At 48.5% G+C, this 12,009-nt stretch overlaps 1 protein-coding gene across 1 annotated transcript in view; it reads right to left on the bottom strand.

The window, feature by feature from the left end:
* Positions 1–523: 523 nt before the first annotated feature.
* The window catches only part of TEKT5 (tektin 5), a 48,449-nt gene continuing 36,963 nt past the window's right edge, over positions 524–12,009 (bottom strand). The window contains exons 6-7 of the mRNA XM_081559226.1: positions 3,993–4,147; positions 524–930 (exon numbers count right to left, since the gene is read on the bottom strand). Of these exons, the coding sequence (XP_081415352.1) occupies positions 714–930; positions 3,993–4,147 (372 nt within the window). The 3' untranslated portion in view covers positions 524–713. The remainder of the gene's footprint in view (positions 931–3,992; positions 4,148–12,009) is intronic.

Raw genomic sequence — 12,009 nt, 5'->3', positions numbered from 1 at the left:
GCAGGCAGATTCTTTACCATCTGAGCCACCAGGGAAGCCCCCAACAACAATACTCTATTACAATAATGTAATAGATTATAGGTAATTGTACTGTAACAATACTCTATTACAAAATAAAAGTAAATAAATAAGTAAAATTGTCTGTTAAGGGCAGGATTCAAACCCAGGACTTCTGGCTCCAGTTCCTAATTTTTTTGCACCACCCCACATGGCTGACAGTCACTTCCACCTTGGACCAACCTTGTTTTATAGAAACAAGCTCAATCTGGGAACTTGTACAAGGCCCCTCGGCTCCTAAGTCACAGCTGGTCTCAGGACTCCTAGCTCCGATGTCCAGTCTTTGGACACCATTGTCTATGCTGTGCTCCTTAACAGACAAACAGGTTTTTAAAAACGCGGCCTCTTCCGTCCCTGGGGAGGCTGACAACCTCGCAACATTCTGTCCCCGAGGGGTCACAGCCTGCCTTTCACCCTGGGATCCATCGTGAGGCCAGTTCCTCAGCAAGGAATGAGCTCCTGGGCCTCCGGTTTGGGCACATTTATTTTGGCTCTTTACATATATATATATATATATATACATTTTTTTTTTCCATGATTGGAGGAGAGGGAGAAAAATGACACTTTCTTTTATTTTGGTTTTTCTGCCTTTGCAAATTCTGTGCTATGTAAGGAGCATGGAGCGGGGCCGGGTGTCGAGGGGGGAGGAGGCAGGCTCAGGGGCATATGCCCATGCACGGGGTGCTGGGGAAGGTCTTCCTCATCGCCATGCACTTCTCCTTGTCGATGCACAGGGTGTTGGCCTTGATGGCCAACTCGTGCTCCAGCCGGCACTTGGTCATGACCAACAGCTGCAGTGTGTCCCGGGTCTCCCGCAGCCTCAGCTTGAGGGTCTGCAGGGTGTCGTCGATGGTGAACACCTCATTCACCAGCCTGGGGACAGAGCAGAGGGGAAGGCGGGTTCGATCAGCTGGGTGGCATAGGTGCCTCTCCCACGTGCCAGGCGCTGGGAGACTCAGAGAGCCAGGTGGGCAGGGCTCAGCCAGCAGGCAAGACAGAGGCGGGGCAGGCAGGCGGGTGAACACGAAGCAGAGCTGCTGAGGACGATGAGCACAAAGGGAGACACAGCGGGATGTTCAGGAAAACAAGCTGGCAGTTCCTCAGTTAAACATAGACTCAAGACAGGACCCGCAAGAACTAAAAGTGAAGTGAAGTGAAAGCTTCTCAGTCGTGTCTGACTCTTTGCGACCCCATGGACTATCCAGTCCATGGAATTCTCCAGGACAGAATACTGGAGTGGGTAGCCTTTCCCTTCCCCAGGGGATCTTCCCAACCCAGGAATCGAACCCGGGTCTCCCGCATTGCAGGTAGATTCTTTACCAGCTGAGCCACCAGGGAAGCCCATGAATACTGGAATGGGTAGCCTATCCCTTCTCCAGCAGATCTCCCTGACCCTGGAATCGAACCAGGGTCTCCTGAATGGCAGGTGGATTCTTTACCAGCTAAGCTACCAGGGAAGTATAAACAAGACACTCAAACCCTTGCACAAATACTCGTGTGGCACTAATGAACAGTGAGTGAAAGTGTTAGCTGCTCAGTTGTGTCTGACTCTTGCAACTGCATGGGCCAGGCTCCTCTGTCCATGGAATTCTCCAGGCAAGAATACTGGTGTGGGTAGCTATTCCCTTCTTCAGGGGATCTTCCCTACCTGGGATTGAACTCAGGTCTCCCACATTGCAGGCAAATCCTTTACTGTCTGAGCCATAAGGGAAGCCCGCGGCAGTAATAACAAGAGTCAAAAGGTGGAAACAATCCAAATGTCCGTCGACGGATGAATGGATGCACCAAATATGCTCTGTCCCCACATGGGGATGTTATTCAGATGTAATGAAAAGGGATGTGAAGAACCGACTCATTGGAAAAGACTCTGATGCTGGGAAAGATTGAAGGCAGGAGAACAAGGGGACAACAGAGGATGAGATGGTTGGATGGCATCACCGACTCGATGGACAAGAGTTTGAGCAAGCTCCAGGAGTTGGTGATGGACAGGGAAGCCTGGCTGCAGTCCATGGGGTCGCAAAGAGTCAGACATGACTGAGCGACGACTGAACCGAACTGAACAGAACTGAATGAAAATGAATGAAATGAATGAAGTGCTGGTATGTACTACAGCATGAACGGACCTTGAAGACATGATGCTGAGTGAAAGATACCAGACACCACATCTGAACCCCAGTACCTGTGAATGTGATGCTTTTTGGAAGTAAGATTTTTGTGGATGGAATTCAGTTAAGGATCTTGAGATGAAATTATCCTCCATTAAGTGTGCTGTGCTCAGTCATTCAGTCCTGTCCGACTCTGTGTGACTGTAGCCCGCCAGGCTCCTCTGCCCATGGGATTCTCCAGGCCCGAATACTGGAATGGGTTGCCATGCCCTCCTCCAGGGTATCTTCCCGACCCTGGGATCAAACTCGGATCTCCCAAATTGCAGGCAGATTATTTACTGGCTGAGCCACCAGGGATGGACCCTAAATCCAGTGACTGATTTCCTTATAAAAGAAAGGAGGGGGAGCTTTAAAACATTGAGACACACAGGGAGGAAGGCCATGTGAAGACGGAGGCAGATGCAATGATGCAGCTACAAGCCAAGGGCTGCCGGCCACCCCAGGGAGCCAGGAGATGGGCTGGGAGATGCTCTCTCAGAACCCCCAGAGAGAATCAACCCTGCTGATATTCTGATTTCAGAGGTTTGGCCTTTGCAAGTTTCAGAGGGTAAATTCTGTCGTTTTAAGCTACCCAGCTTGTGGTCATTGTCACAGCAGCCTTGGGTCACGAATACACCTGGTGAGCTGTGATGGTGGGATGGTTGTGGGGCTAGGACCCACCTGGAGGTGGGGGAAGAGACAGTGCTCAGAACTAGAGGACATGCTGCTAGGAGACCCTGGGTTGATATCAGGGTGAGCTTCCCCATGACAAGCCTGAGCTAGAGAGAGGTGACAGCAGCAGCCTGGAGACCCTTCTTTCCTTGGGGCTCTCTCAGCCAGCACTGTCCAGCAGAATTTTCAGCAGCGATGGAGATAATCTGTTCCACGCTTCAAGCCACACATAGCTCCTGACCACTTGATATGCAGTTTGTGCAAATAAGTACCTGAATTTTATTCTCAGGCACTGACCGAGGCTATAGAAACCACAGCGCATGGCACCACTCAACATTTTCTCTCTGAATATTTTTCTTCCTCCTCTTTACTCCTCCAGCTCTCTTTGCCCCATTATCTCAGCTCAGAAGGAAGACAAGCCACTGAGTTGTGGAGGGAGCCTGTCACATGGCCACGGAGAATGAAGACAGTGCCCTGAGCTTGGAGGGAACAGAGCAGTCAAGTGACCAGCTCCAAGTCACAAAGCAGGGTCACAGGAAAATACTCCCCAAGTCCAATGGCCATTTCCTTCCTTGCCTGATCATCGTGCCATCCCAAACCCCCACCCCTAGATTCACAAACCCTGTTTCTGGGCCTGCAGTGAGCTTTGTGCCCTTCTCCTGTCAATAGAAGCAGCTCCTGCTTAGCTAAGGTGGATGGGCAGGATTGGGCTGTTCCGAGGGCTCGCAGGTGAGAATTTCACAGAAAAGGCGATGGAGGATGGGTGAGGTGTGAGCTGGGCGCCTCTTTCAAGGGAGCCTGGAGAGAGCGGGGGTGGAGCGATCAAAGGGCAAGGACCACGCCTCCGGGCTGGGCGACGCCCTCTCATTGGCTTGGAGAGTTCCCGGAGCAGAACAGACCTACAAAACCATCCTCACTTAGATGAGAAGGCGGCAGCGCAGAGGGGTGGCCTCTGTTGGTGGGGAGACTACCAAGGGCATCCTCAGAGCCCCAGGCCCCCAGCCAGTGCCCTGTGGAGTCGTAGACCCAGGTCTCCTGATGGGTGGAGGGTCCATTTTCCAGACCCAGCTCCCGAGACCTGCCCCTTCCCTGCCGGCCCCACCCCACCCCGCGACTCACTTGAACTGGGGGATGTCCCTGCACAGCTCCACGTTGGGGCGCCGGGTCCGGCACTCCAGCCTCGTCTGCGCCACCTTCAGCGGGCACTCCTTGGCCATGATGGACCTTTCCAGCAGCGTGATGGTGTTCTCCGTCTGGAAGATCTCCTGCAGCGTCTGCGGGGAACATTTGCGGTATCGGAAGGAACCTGAACTTACACTTGTGTGCTTAGTCGCTCGGTCGTGTCCGACTCTTTGCCACCCCTTAGACCGCAACCCGCCAGGCTCCTCTGTCCATGGGGATTCTCCAGGCAAGAATACTGGAGGGGGTTGCCATGCCCTCCTGCAGGGGAATCTTCCCAACCCAGGGGTTGAAGCCAGATCTCCCTCATTGCAGGTGGATTCTTTACCCTTTGAGCCACCAGGGAAGAACTTGCGCTTAGCCAACCATAAGTACCCCCCAGAACTGAGTGTACTAAAGGGATGACATGTCATTGCGCATAAAACGTCCATTCTCTTCCCTGTCATCTCCGGCGGCTCGAGATCTGTGAGCAGTTCTAGTTTTCATGGTGCCCTTCACCTGCGAGAAGGTTCTTTAGAGGTGGACTGCGCTGACACCCCTCCCAGACTTGGCAGGGTCCAATGGGGAGGTAATGACAACCCACTCCAGTATTCTTGCCTGGGAACTCCCATGCACAGAGGAGCCTCTCCATCTTGAGTACAGTAAGTCCAATTTGTTCCTAAGTCCAACAGGGTTAGCCTAGATACCCAATTAACACAATCGGTGATATAGTACTGTACTATAATAGGCTTATAATACTTTTCACACAAATAATAGGAAAAAAAACAAGCAAAAAATAAAGAAAACATTTTTACTCTTACAGTACAGTAAGAGTACTTGAAACTACAGTACTACAGTACAACAGCTGGCATACAGGGGCTGGCATCGAGTGAACAGGCAAGAAGAATTACTGACTCGAGGAGGTAGAGGAAGTGGGAGATGGAAGCTGAAGGATCGTCAGCAATAGGAGACAGTGTGTGTGCATAGTCACTTAGTTGTGTCTGATTCTTTGCGACCCTTTGGACTGTGGCCCACCAGGCTTCTCTGTCCATGGGATTTTTCCGGCAAGAATACTGGAGTGGGTTGCCATTTCCTCCTTCAGGGGATCTTCCCAAACCAGGAGGGCAAGCTGCAATTTCACTCACTCCTGATGTTAATGGAATGCATGTTCACATCTTAGAAAGTTCACAACTTGAAGGTTCATATGTAGGGAGTTTACGGATATGTCTCAACTATTGTATAAGACATACTTACACTAGAAAGTTGTTTGCTGTTGATCTGAAATTCAAGTTTAACTGGACATCCTGCATTCTTATTTGCTAAATATGCCAATTCTACTCATAGTAGGAGCTCAATAAACATCTATTGAATGAATGAATGAATCACAGTGGCACCTCGAAGTCTAGATTTTTAGTTAGTTCCCCAAGGGTCCTTATGCACACTGAAATTTTGGACCAGTGTGCCCTGAAATTTATATGGTCCTGTCACAGATTTTAATATGCAGAGAACTGTTATATGTGAGTATACCAGTGCTCCTGAATGGGGTGGGGACTGCAAGTCTAAGACCCTGTCTCACTTTTAGGGACTTTATAATCATATTGTTTTTCTCTTTGACATGAGCACGAAAGAATTGATGCTTTTAAACTGTGGTGTTGGAAAACACTCTTGAGAGTCCCTTGGACTGCAAGGAGATCAAACCAGTCAATCTTAAAGGAAATCAGTCCTGAATATTCATTGGAAGGACTGATGCTGAAGTTGAAACTCCAATACTTTGGCCACCTGATCCAAAGAACTGACTCACTGGAAAAGACCCTGATGCTGGGAAAGATTGAAGGCAGGAGAAGGGGATGACAGAGGACGAGGTGGTTGGATGGCATCACCGACTCTTTGGACATGAATTTGAGCAAGCTCCAGGAGTTGGTGGTGGACAGGGAAGCCTGGCGTGCTGCAACCCATGGGGTCGCAAAGAGTTGTACATGACTGAGTGACTGAACTGAATTGAACTGATGAAATATTCACAAATCATAACATGACTATTTTAGCTGGGTTGGGCCCATATTCTATGGGCAACAAGAAGTTGCTTAAAAGAATTTTTTTTTTCCCCAAAGAAGTAAAGTCCTGGCTTCCCTATTACCTTAACACGTTATTGACTGGAGACATATTAATATATCTTTTGTCACCCAAACATTATTGACTGGAGATGTATCAATACGTTTTTAGACAGTGATACAATTAACATCACTGTGTGAAGTTGTTAGAACTTAAAGTTGATCAAAGATTCATTATCCAACTTCTGACTATTATTATCATTCACATTTTGCTCCCTTAGGGGTTTTTGTTTCAACCTTATGTATATTAAAATGCAAGTTTATTACCAAAAATTTTCAAAAGTGATGCATTGCAAAATTTTGAGTAAAGAAGTATTTTTCATTGAATTTTATGCAGATACTTTTTCTGATTGTCTGAGCGACACATATACCAGTATCTTAGAAGATGACATTTCTTCAGATTATAATTCTGATTCAGATGATATGAATATTAGACAAAGAAAAAGACAAAAAATCTTAGTGATGGATTCTGAAATGGAAAGTAAAAATGAAACTCATGGTACTGGAGAAGACTTTACAGGTGTGGCTTCTCAGGTGGCGCAGTGATAAAGAATCCACCTGCCAATGCAGGAGACACAAAAGACGCAGATTCAATCCTTGGGTTGATAAGATGCCCTGGAGGAGGTCATGACAGCCCACTCCAGTATTCTTGCCTGGGAAATCCCATGGATGGAGGAGCCTGGTAGGCTACATTCCATAGGGTCGTAAAGAGTCAGACATGACTGACGCGACTTAGCACACGCACACAGGTGAAACTACTGAATATAATAACCCACAAAATGTTCGTGAAATAACAGGAATTAATTTTGGCCATTACTTTGCCAACAAAGGTCCGTCTAGTCAAGGCTATGGTTTTTCCAGTGGTCATGTATGGATGTGAGAGTTGGACGGTGAAGAAAGCTGAGCGCCGAAGAATTGATGCTTTTGAACTGTGGTGTTGGAGAAGACTCTTGAGAGTCCCTTGGACTGCAAGAAGATCCAACCAGTCCATCCTAAAGGAGAACAGTCCTGGGTGTTCATTGGAAGGACTGATGTTGAAGCTGAAACTCCAATACTTTGGCCACCTCATGCGAAGAGTTGACTCATTGGAAAAGACCCTAATGCTGGGAAGGATTGTGGGCAGGAGGAGAAGAGAACGACAGAGGATGAGATGGTTGGATGGCATCACCGACTCGATGGACATGGGTTTGGGTAGACTCCAGGAGTTGGTGATGGACAGAGAGGCCTGGCATGCTGCAATTCATGGGGTCGCAAAGAGTCGGACACGACTGAGCGACTGAACTGAACTGAACTGAATTTTGGCCAGCCAAAATAAAAATCACTGGCCACAGGCATTAGTTTCTAGAAAAATCACCCAGCATGCCCTGGTCAATAATGAATTTGCATGTATGCTTAGTCACTCAGTCGTGTCCAATTCTTTGTCACCCTATGGGCAGTAGCCTGCCAGGCTCTTCTGTCCATGGGATTCTCCAGGCAAGAATACTGGGGTGGGTTGCCATGCCCTCCTCCAGGGGATTTTCCCGACCCAGGGATCAAATCTGAGTTTCCTGTGTTTCCTGCAATGGTAGGTAGGTTCTTTACCATTGAGCCACCTGGGAAGCCCTACCTTAAGAAAAAAAAGGCCTACAAAGAGAACACGTCTCTGTTTCAAGAGAACAAAAGGATGCCCTTTTCCTACTGGGGCTGAGACAGAGGCAGAGTTATCTGAGGGTGGGGTGGGAGGGGGTGCTGCACTGCCTCTTTCAAATCCCACCAAGGAGGGAGACTGGCCCCTCACCTGGTCCTCAGTGGGCCACCCAGACCAGAGCAACGCCAACCAGAGGCTGGTTAAATGCTATCCCATAAGAATGTTCCGTGCCCAGCACGTGGGAAGGTAAACACTCCACTGAGTGGGGAGAACAGCTCCTTAGAAGCCCAGGGAATTTTTCTCAGAAACTTGCCCTTTGGATATGCAGGTATGCAAAGCTCAGAGAGCACGCCCAACACACTGTAGAAGAAAACTGGGCCTTCCAACCCGGTGGATCAGTGGTAAAGAATCCACCTGCCAAGCAGGCAGTTTTTGGCAGGCAGGTTCTTTACCAATGAGCCACCTGGGAAGCCCCATTATGCTTCATTACAAGATATTGAACACAGTTCCCTGTGCCATACAGGAGATCCTTGTTGTTTATTTTATGTATAGAAGTGCGTGGACCCTCAACTCACAAAGTGTTAGTCGCTCAGTGGTGTCCAACTCTTTGCGACCCCATGGACTGTAGCCTACCAGGCTCCTCTGTCCATGGAATTCTCCAGGCAAGAATACTGGAGTGGGTTGCCACCCCCTCCTCCAGGGGATCTTCCCAACCCAGAGATCAAACCTGGGTCTCCTGCATTGCAGGCAGATTTTTTACTGTCTGAGCCACCAGGGAAACATGTATCTGCTCATCTCAAACTCCTCATTTATCCCCCCCACCTCCTTTCCCCTTTGGTAACCATAAGTTTGTTTTCTGTGTCTCTGAGTCAGTTTTGTAAATAAGTTGATTTGTGTCATAGTTTAGATTCCACGTATAAGGGACATCATATGGTATTTGTCTTTCTCTTTCTGATTTAATTCACTTAGTGTGATAATCTCTAGGTCTACCCATGTTGCTGCAAATGGCCTTATTTCATTGTTTTTTATGGCTGAGTAGCAGTCCATTATATACCACATGTTCTTTATCCATTCATCTATCCATGGACCTTTAGGTCATTTCCATGTCTCGTCTATTGTGAATAGTGCCACGATGAACATTGGAGTGCACGTATCCTTTTGAATTAGAGTTTTCTCCAGGAATGGGATTGTTGGATCATATGGTAACTCTATTTTTAGCTTTTTGAAAAACCTCCATACTGTTTGTCCACAGCGGCTATACCAATTTACATTCCCACCAACAGTGTAGGAGGATTTTCTTTTATCCACACCATCTCCAGCATTTATTTTCTGTAGATATTTTTTGATGATGAAAAGGCCTATCTCTTGACTCTAGTGAAAGGGCTGACATTCATTCACATGCTCAATCATTTCTTCATTCACTCACTAATTTATGGATTCATTGATTCACTCATTGACTTAACTGTGATGAGGACCTATGGGGTGTTAAGCACTATTGTAGGTAGTGGACACAGCAGTGCACAGAACAGGTAGAAAACACCATCTTCAAGGAGTTACATTCTAGTACAGTGGTCCCCAACCTTTTTGGCACCAGAGACAAGTTTCATGGAAGACAGGCTTTCCATGGATCAATGAGGCAGGGAGGGTATGGTTTCAGGATGATTCAAGAGCATTACATTTATTGTGCACTTAATTTCTATTATTATTACATCAGTTCCACCTCAGATCATCAAGCATTAGATCCCAGAGGTTGGGGACCCCTGTTCTAGTGGATTATTTGCCCACTTCTTTAGGCAAGATTTATTAAGCACCTGGGCTTCCCAGATGGTGCTAGTGGTAAGGAAACTGCCTACCAATGCAGGAGACGTGGATTCAATTCCTGGGTCAGGAAAATCCCCTGAAGGAGGGCATGGCAACCCCCTCCAGTATTCTTGCCTGGAGAATCCCATGGACAGAGGAGCCTGGTGGGCTACAGTCCGTGGGGTTGGCAAAGAGTCGGACACAACTGCAGTGACTAAGCACACTTGAACATTCAGCACCCACAAGCCCTTACTACAACTGCCACCATCTTTGTGCTGCGCTAAGTGGCTTCAGTCGTGTCCGACTCTTTGCAACCCTAAGGACCATAGCCCGCGAGGCTCCTCTGTCCATGGGATTCTCCAGGCAAGAATACTGGAGTGGGCTGTCGTGCCCTCCTCCAGGGGATCTTCCTGATCCAGGGATCGAACCTGTGTCTCTTCCGTTTCCTGCATTGGCAGCTGGGTTCTTTACCACTAGTACCACCACCTGGGAAGTGACCATCTTTACCATCACAGAAGTTCAAGGTCCTTTCTTCCTGTTGACAACACAAATTTGAATGCCTTTAGTGTGCAGGATATTGGTGGGAGATGCCATCACTAGGAGGCATCCAATACATTTCGGTTTTCTGGGAACTGTCTTGTGAGCACAGCAGTGGGGCAGGAAGACAGCAGCTCCCAGGGAACTAAAGCTTACTAATTATTTTTGAAACCTGAGGACCACTTCCAGGAGCATGGGATCAGCCTGTCCTGGCACAGCCTCCCAACACTTGTTCATCTCCCTTGATTGGCAAAGAGCAGCTGGGGGATCCAGAGACTTGTGCAGGCAACAGGCTCCAGTTACATGTTAACAAGCTTGCTCTGCTTTCGTTATATGTATCTTTCTACCGCGTGCACGTGTGTTAAGTCGCTTCAGTCGTGTTGGACTCTTTGGGACCTTATGGGCTGTAGCCCGCTAGGCCCTGTCTATGGCATTCTCCAGACAAGAATACTGGAGTGGGTTGCCATGCCCTCTTCCAGGGGATCTTCTCGGCCCAGGGATCAAAACCCACATCTCTTATGTCTCCTGCATTGGCAGGCAGGTTCTTCACCACTCATGCCACCTGGGAAAACCAGCTACTCTCTACTCCTGGCAAATGCTGTTGGTTTTCCGTCCATAGAATAATATAATTACATTTTACGACTTGAATGAAACATGTAAAGTGAGTAACAGCCCAGGTGGCGGGGCGGGGGAGTGGGGGTGGGACAGGTTAAATCAGGAAGAGTGACAGTGAAGGAGGGTGCTGAGGGGCACTATGAAGCCCCTTGCCCCCCGTCTCCTCCTTGGGGCTGGCTTTTGGCGGTGTGGTGGGGCAGCTGGAGCCGACTCTTGCTTTTTCTCCATGCCACCACCCCTTCCCATCCCACCCCACCCCCCAGCATTTCTTGAACAGGCCTGCCTGTGGATTTTCCAGAACAGAAGGGGTTTTCCAGAATTGGCTGTTCTAGAACCCACTGATGACTCACACACAAGGCAAATCTGCCCAGGCGGGTCTAAACTGTGCCGAGAAATGTTCCTCCAAACCTCCTGTCCAGCCTCCGTCACTCACAGCCAGGGTCCTCTTCATTGGAAGGGAGAAAAAAGATACACACACACACACACACACACACACACTCTGTCTTGGGGGCAGCTCCTGGCACCTACCATAGTCCTGCCAACCTGTGCACCTCCAAAAGCCCTAGGGGCAGTGACTCAGCTTCCAGAAGTTTGAGGAATGTGACCCCTAAAAGGCAGGAGGCATAGACCACGTAGGCTGACCAGAGGCAGAGGCTGGAGACAGAATGGCTTTGGCCTTCAGGCTCAGCAGGAAGCTAAGGTGCCAAGACTGAGCTCTGAGCTCCAGGACAGCCTGGTCCCTAGACCCCAAATTCCATGATGTCCCCCAAGGAGAAGAGCTTGGAGTCTGAGAGGGTAATCCACATATCTCAGCATGTCCATTCCTGGTCTATACTATATACACTGAAAGAGCCCAAGACCACTCTAGAACATACGTGTCAAGGAGGTTCAATGAGCCAGCAGCACCTGACTGCCTGTGACCACATTGACAGAAATGTAAAAAAACGGTAAATGAGCAGGTGGAGGATTTTGGCAGCCAGAGATGGAAGGGATTAACCTCACACACATAGGAACGTTCCAAGGTAAGAAAACTGGGAAACAGAATGAGCTATCTGATACAATCCCTTTTGAGAAAAGTAAAGCTCCATGCACATGCAACGGCAATCCACGTTTTTAAGAACACATTTAAATGGGTGGCAGAGGAGGAGTGGTTAGATTGCATCACCGACTCAATGGACATGAATTTGAGCAAACTTTGGGAGATAGTGAAAGACGGAGGAGCCTGGTGTGCTGCAGTCCATGGGGCTGCAAAGAGTCAAACACGACTGAGTGACTGAACAACATTTAAATC

This window comes from Giraffa tippelskirchi, chromosome 13 (assembly GCF_054371585.1).
Source record: "Giraffa tippelskirchi isolate mGirTip1 chromosome 13, T2T-mGirTip1v1.2.pri, whole genome shotgun sequence".
Lineage (NCBI taxonomy): Eukaryota > Metazoa > Chordata > Mammalia > Artiodactyla > Giraffidae > Giraffa > Giraffa tippelskirchi.
Note: the sequence above shows the minus strand (reverse complement) of the source record. Positions and strands in the feature narration are given on the sequence as shown.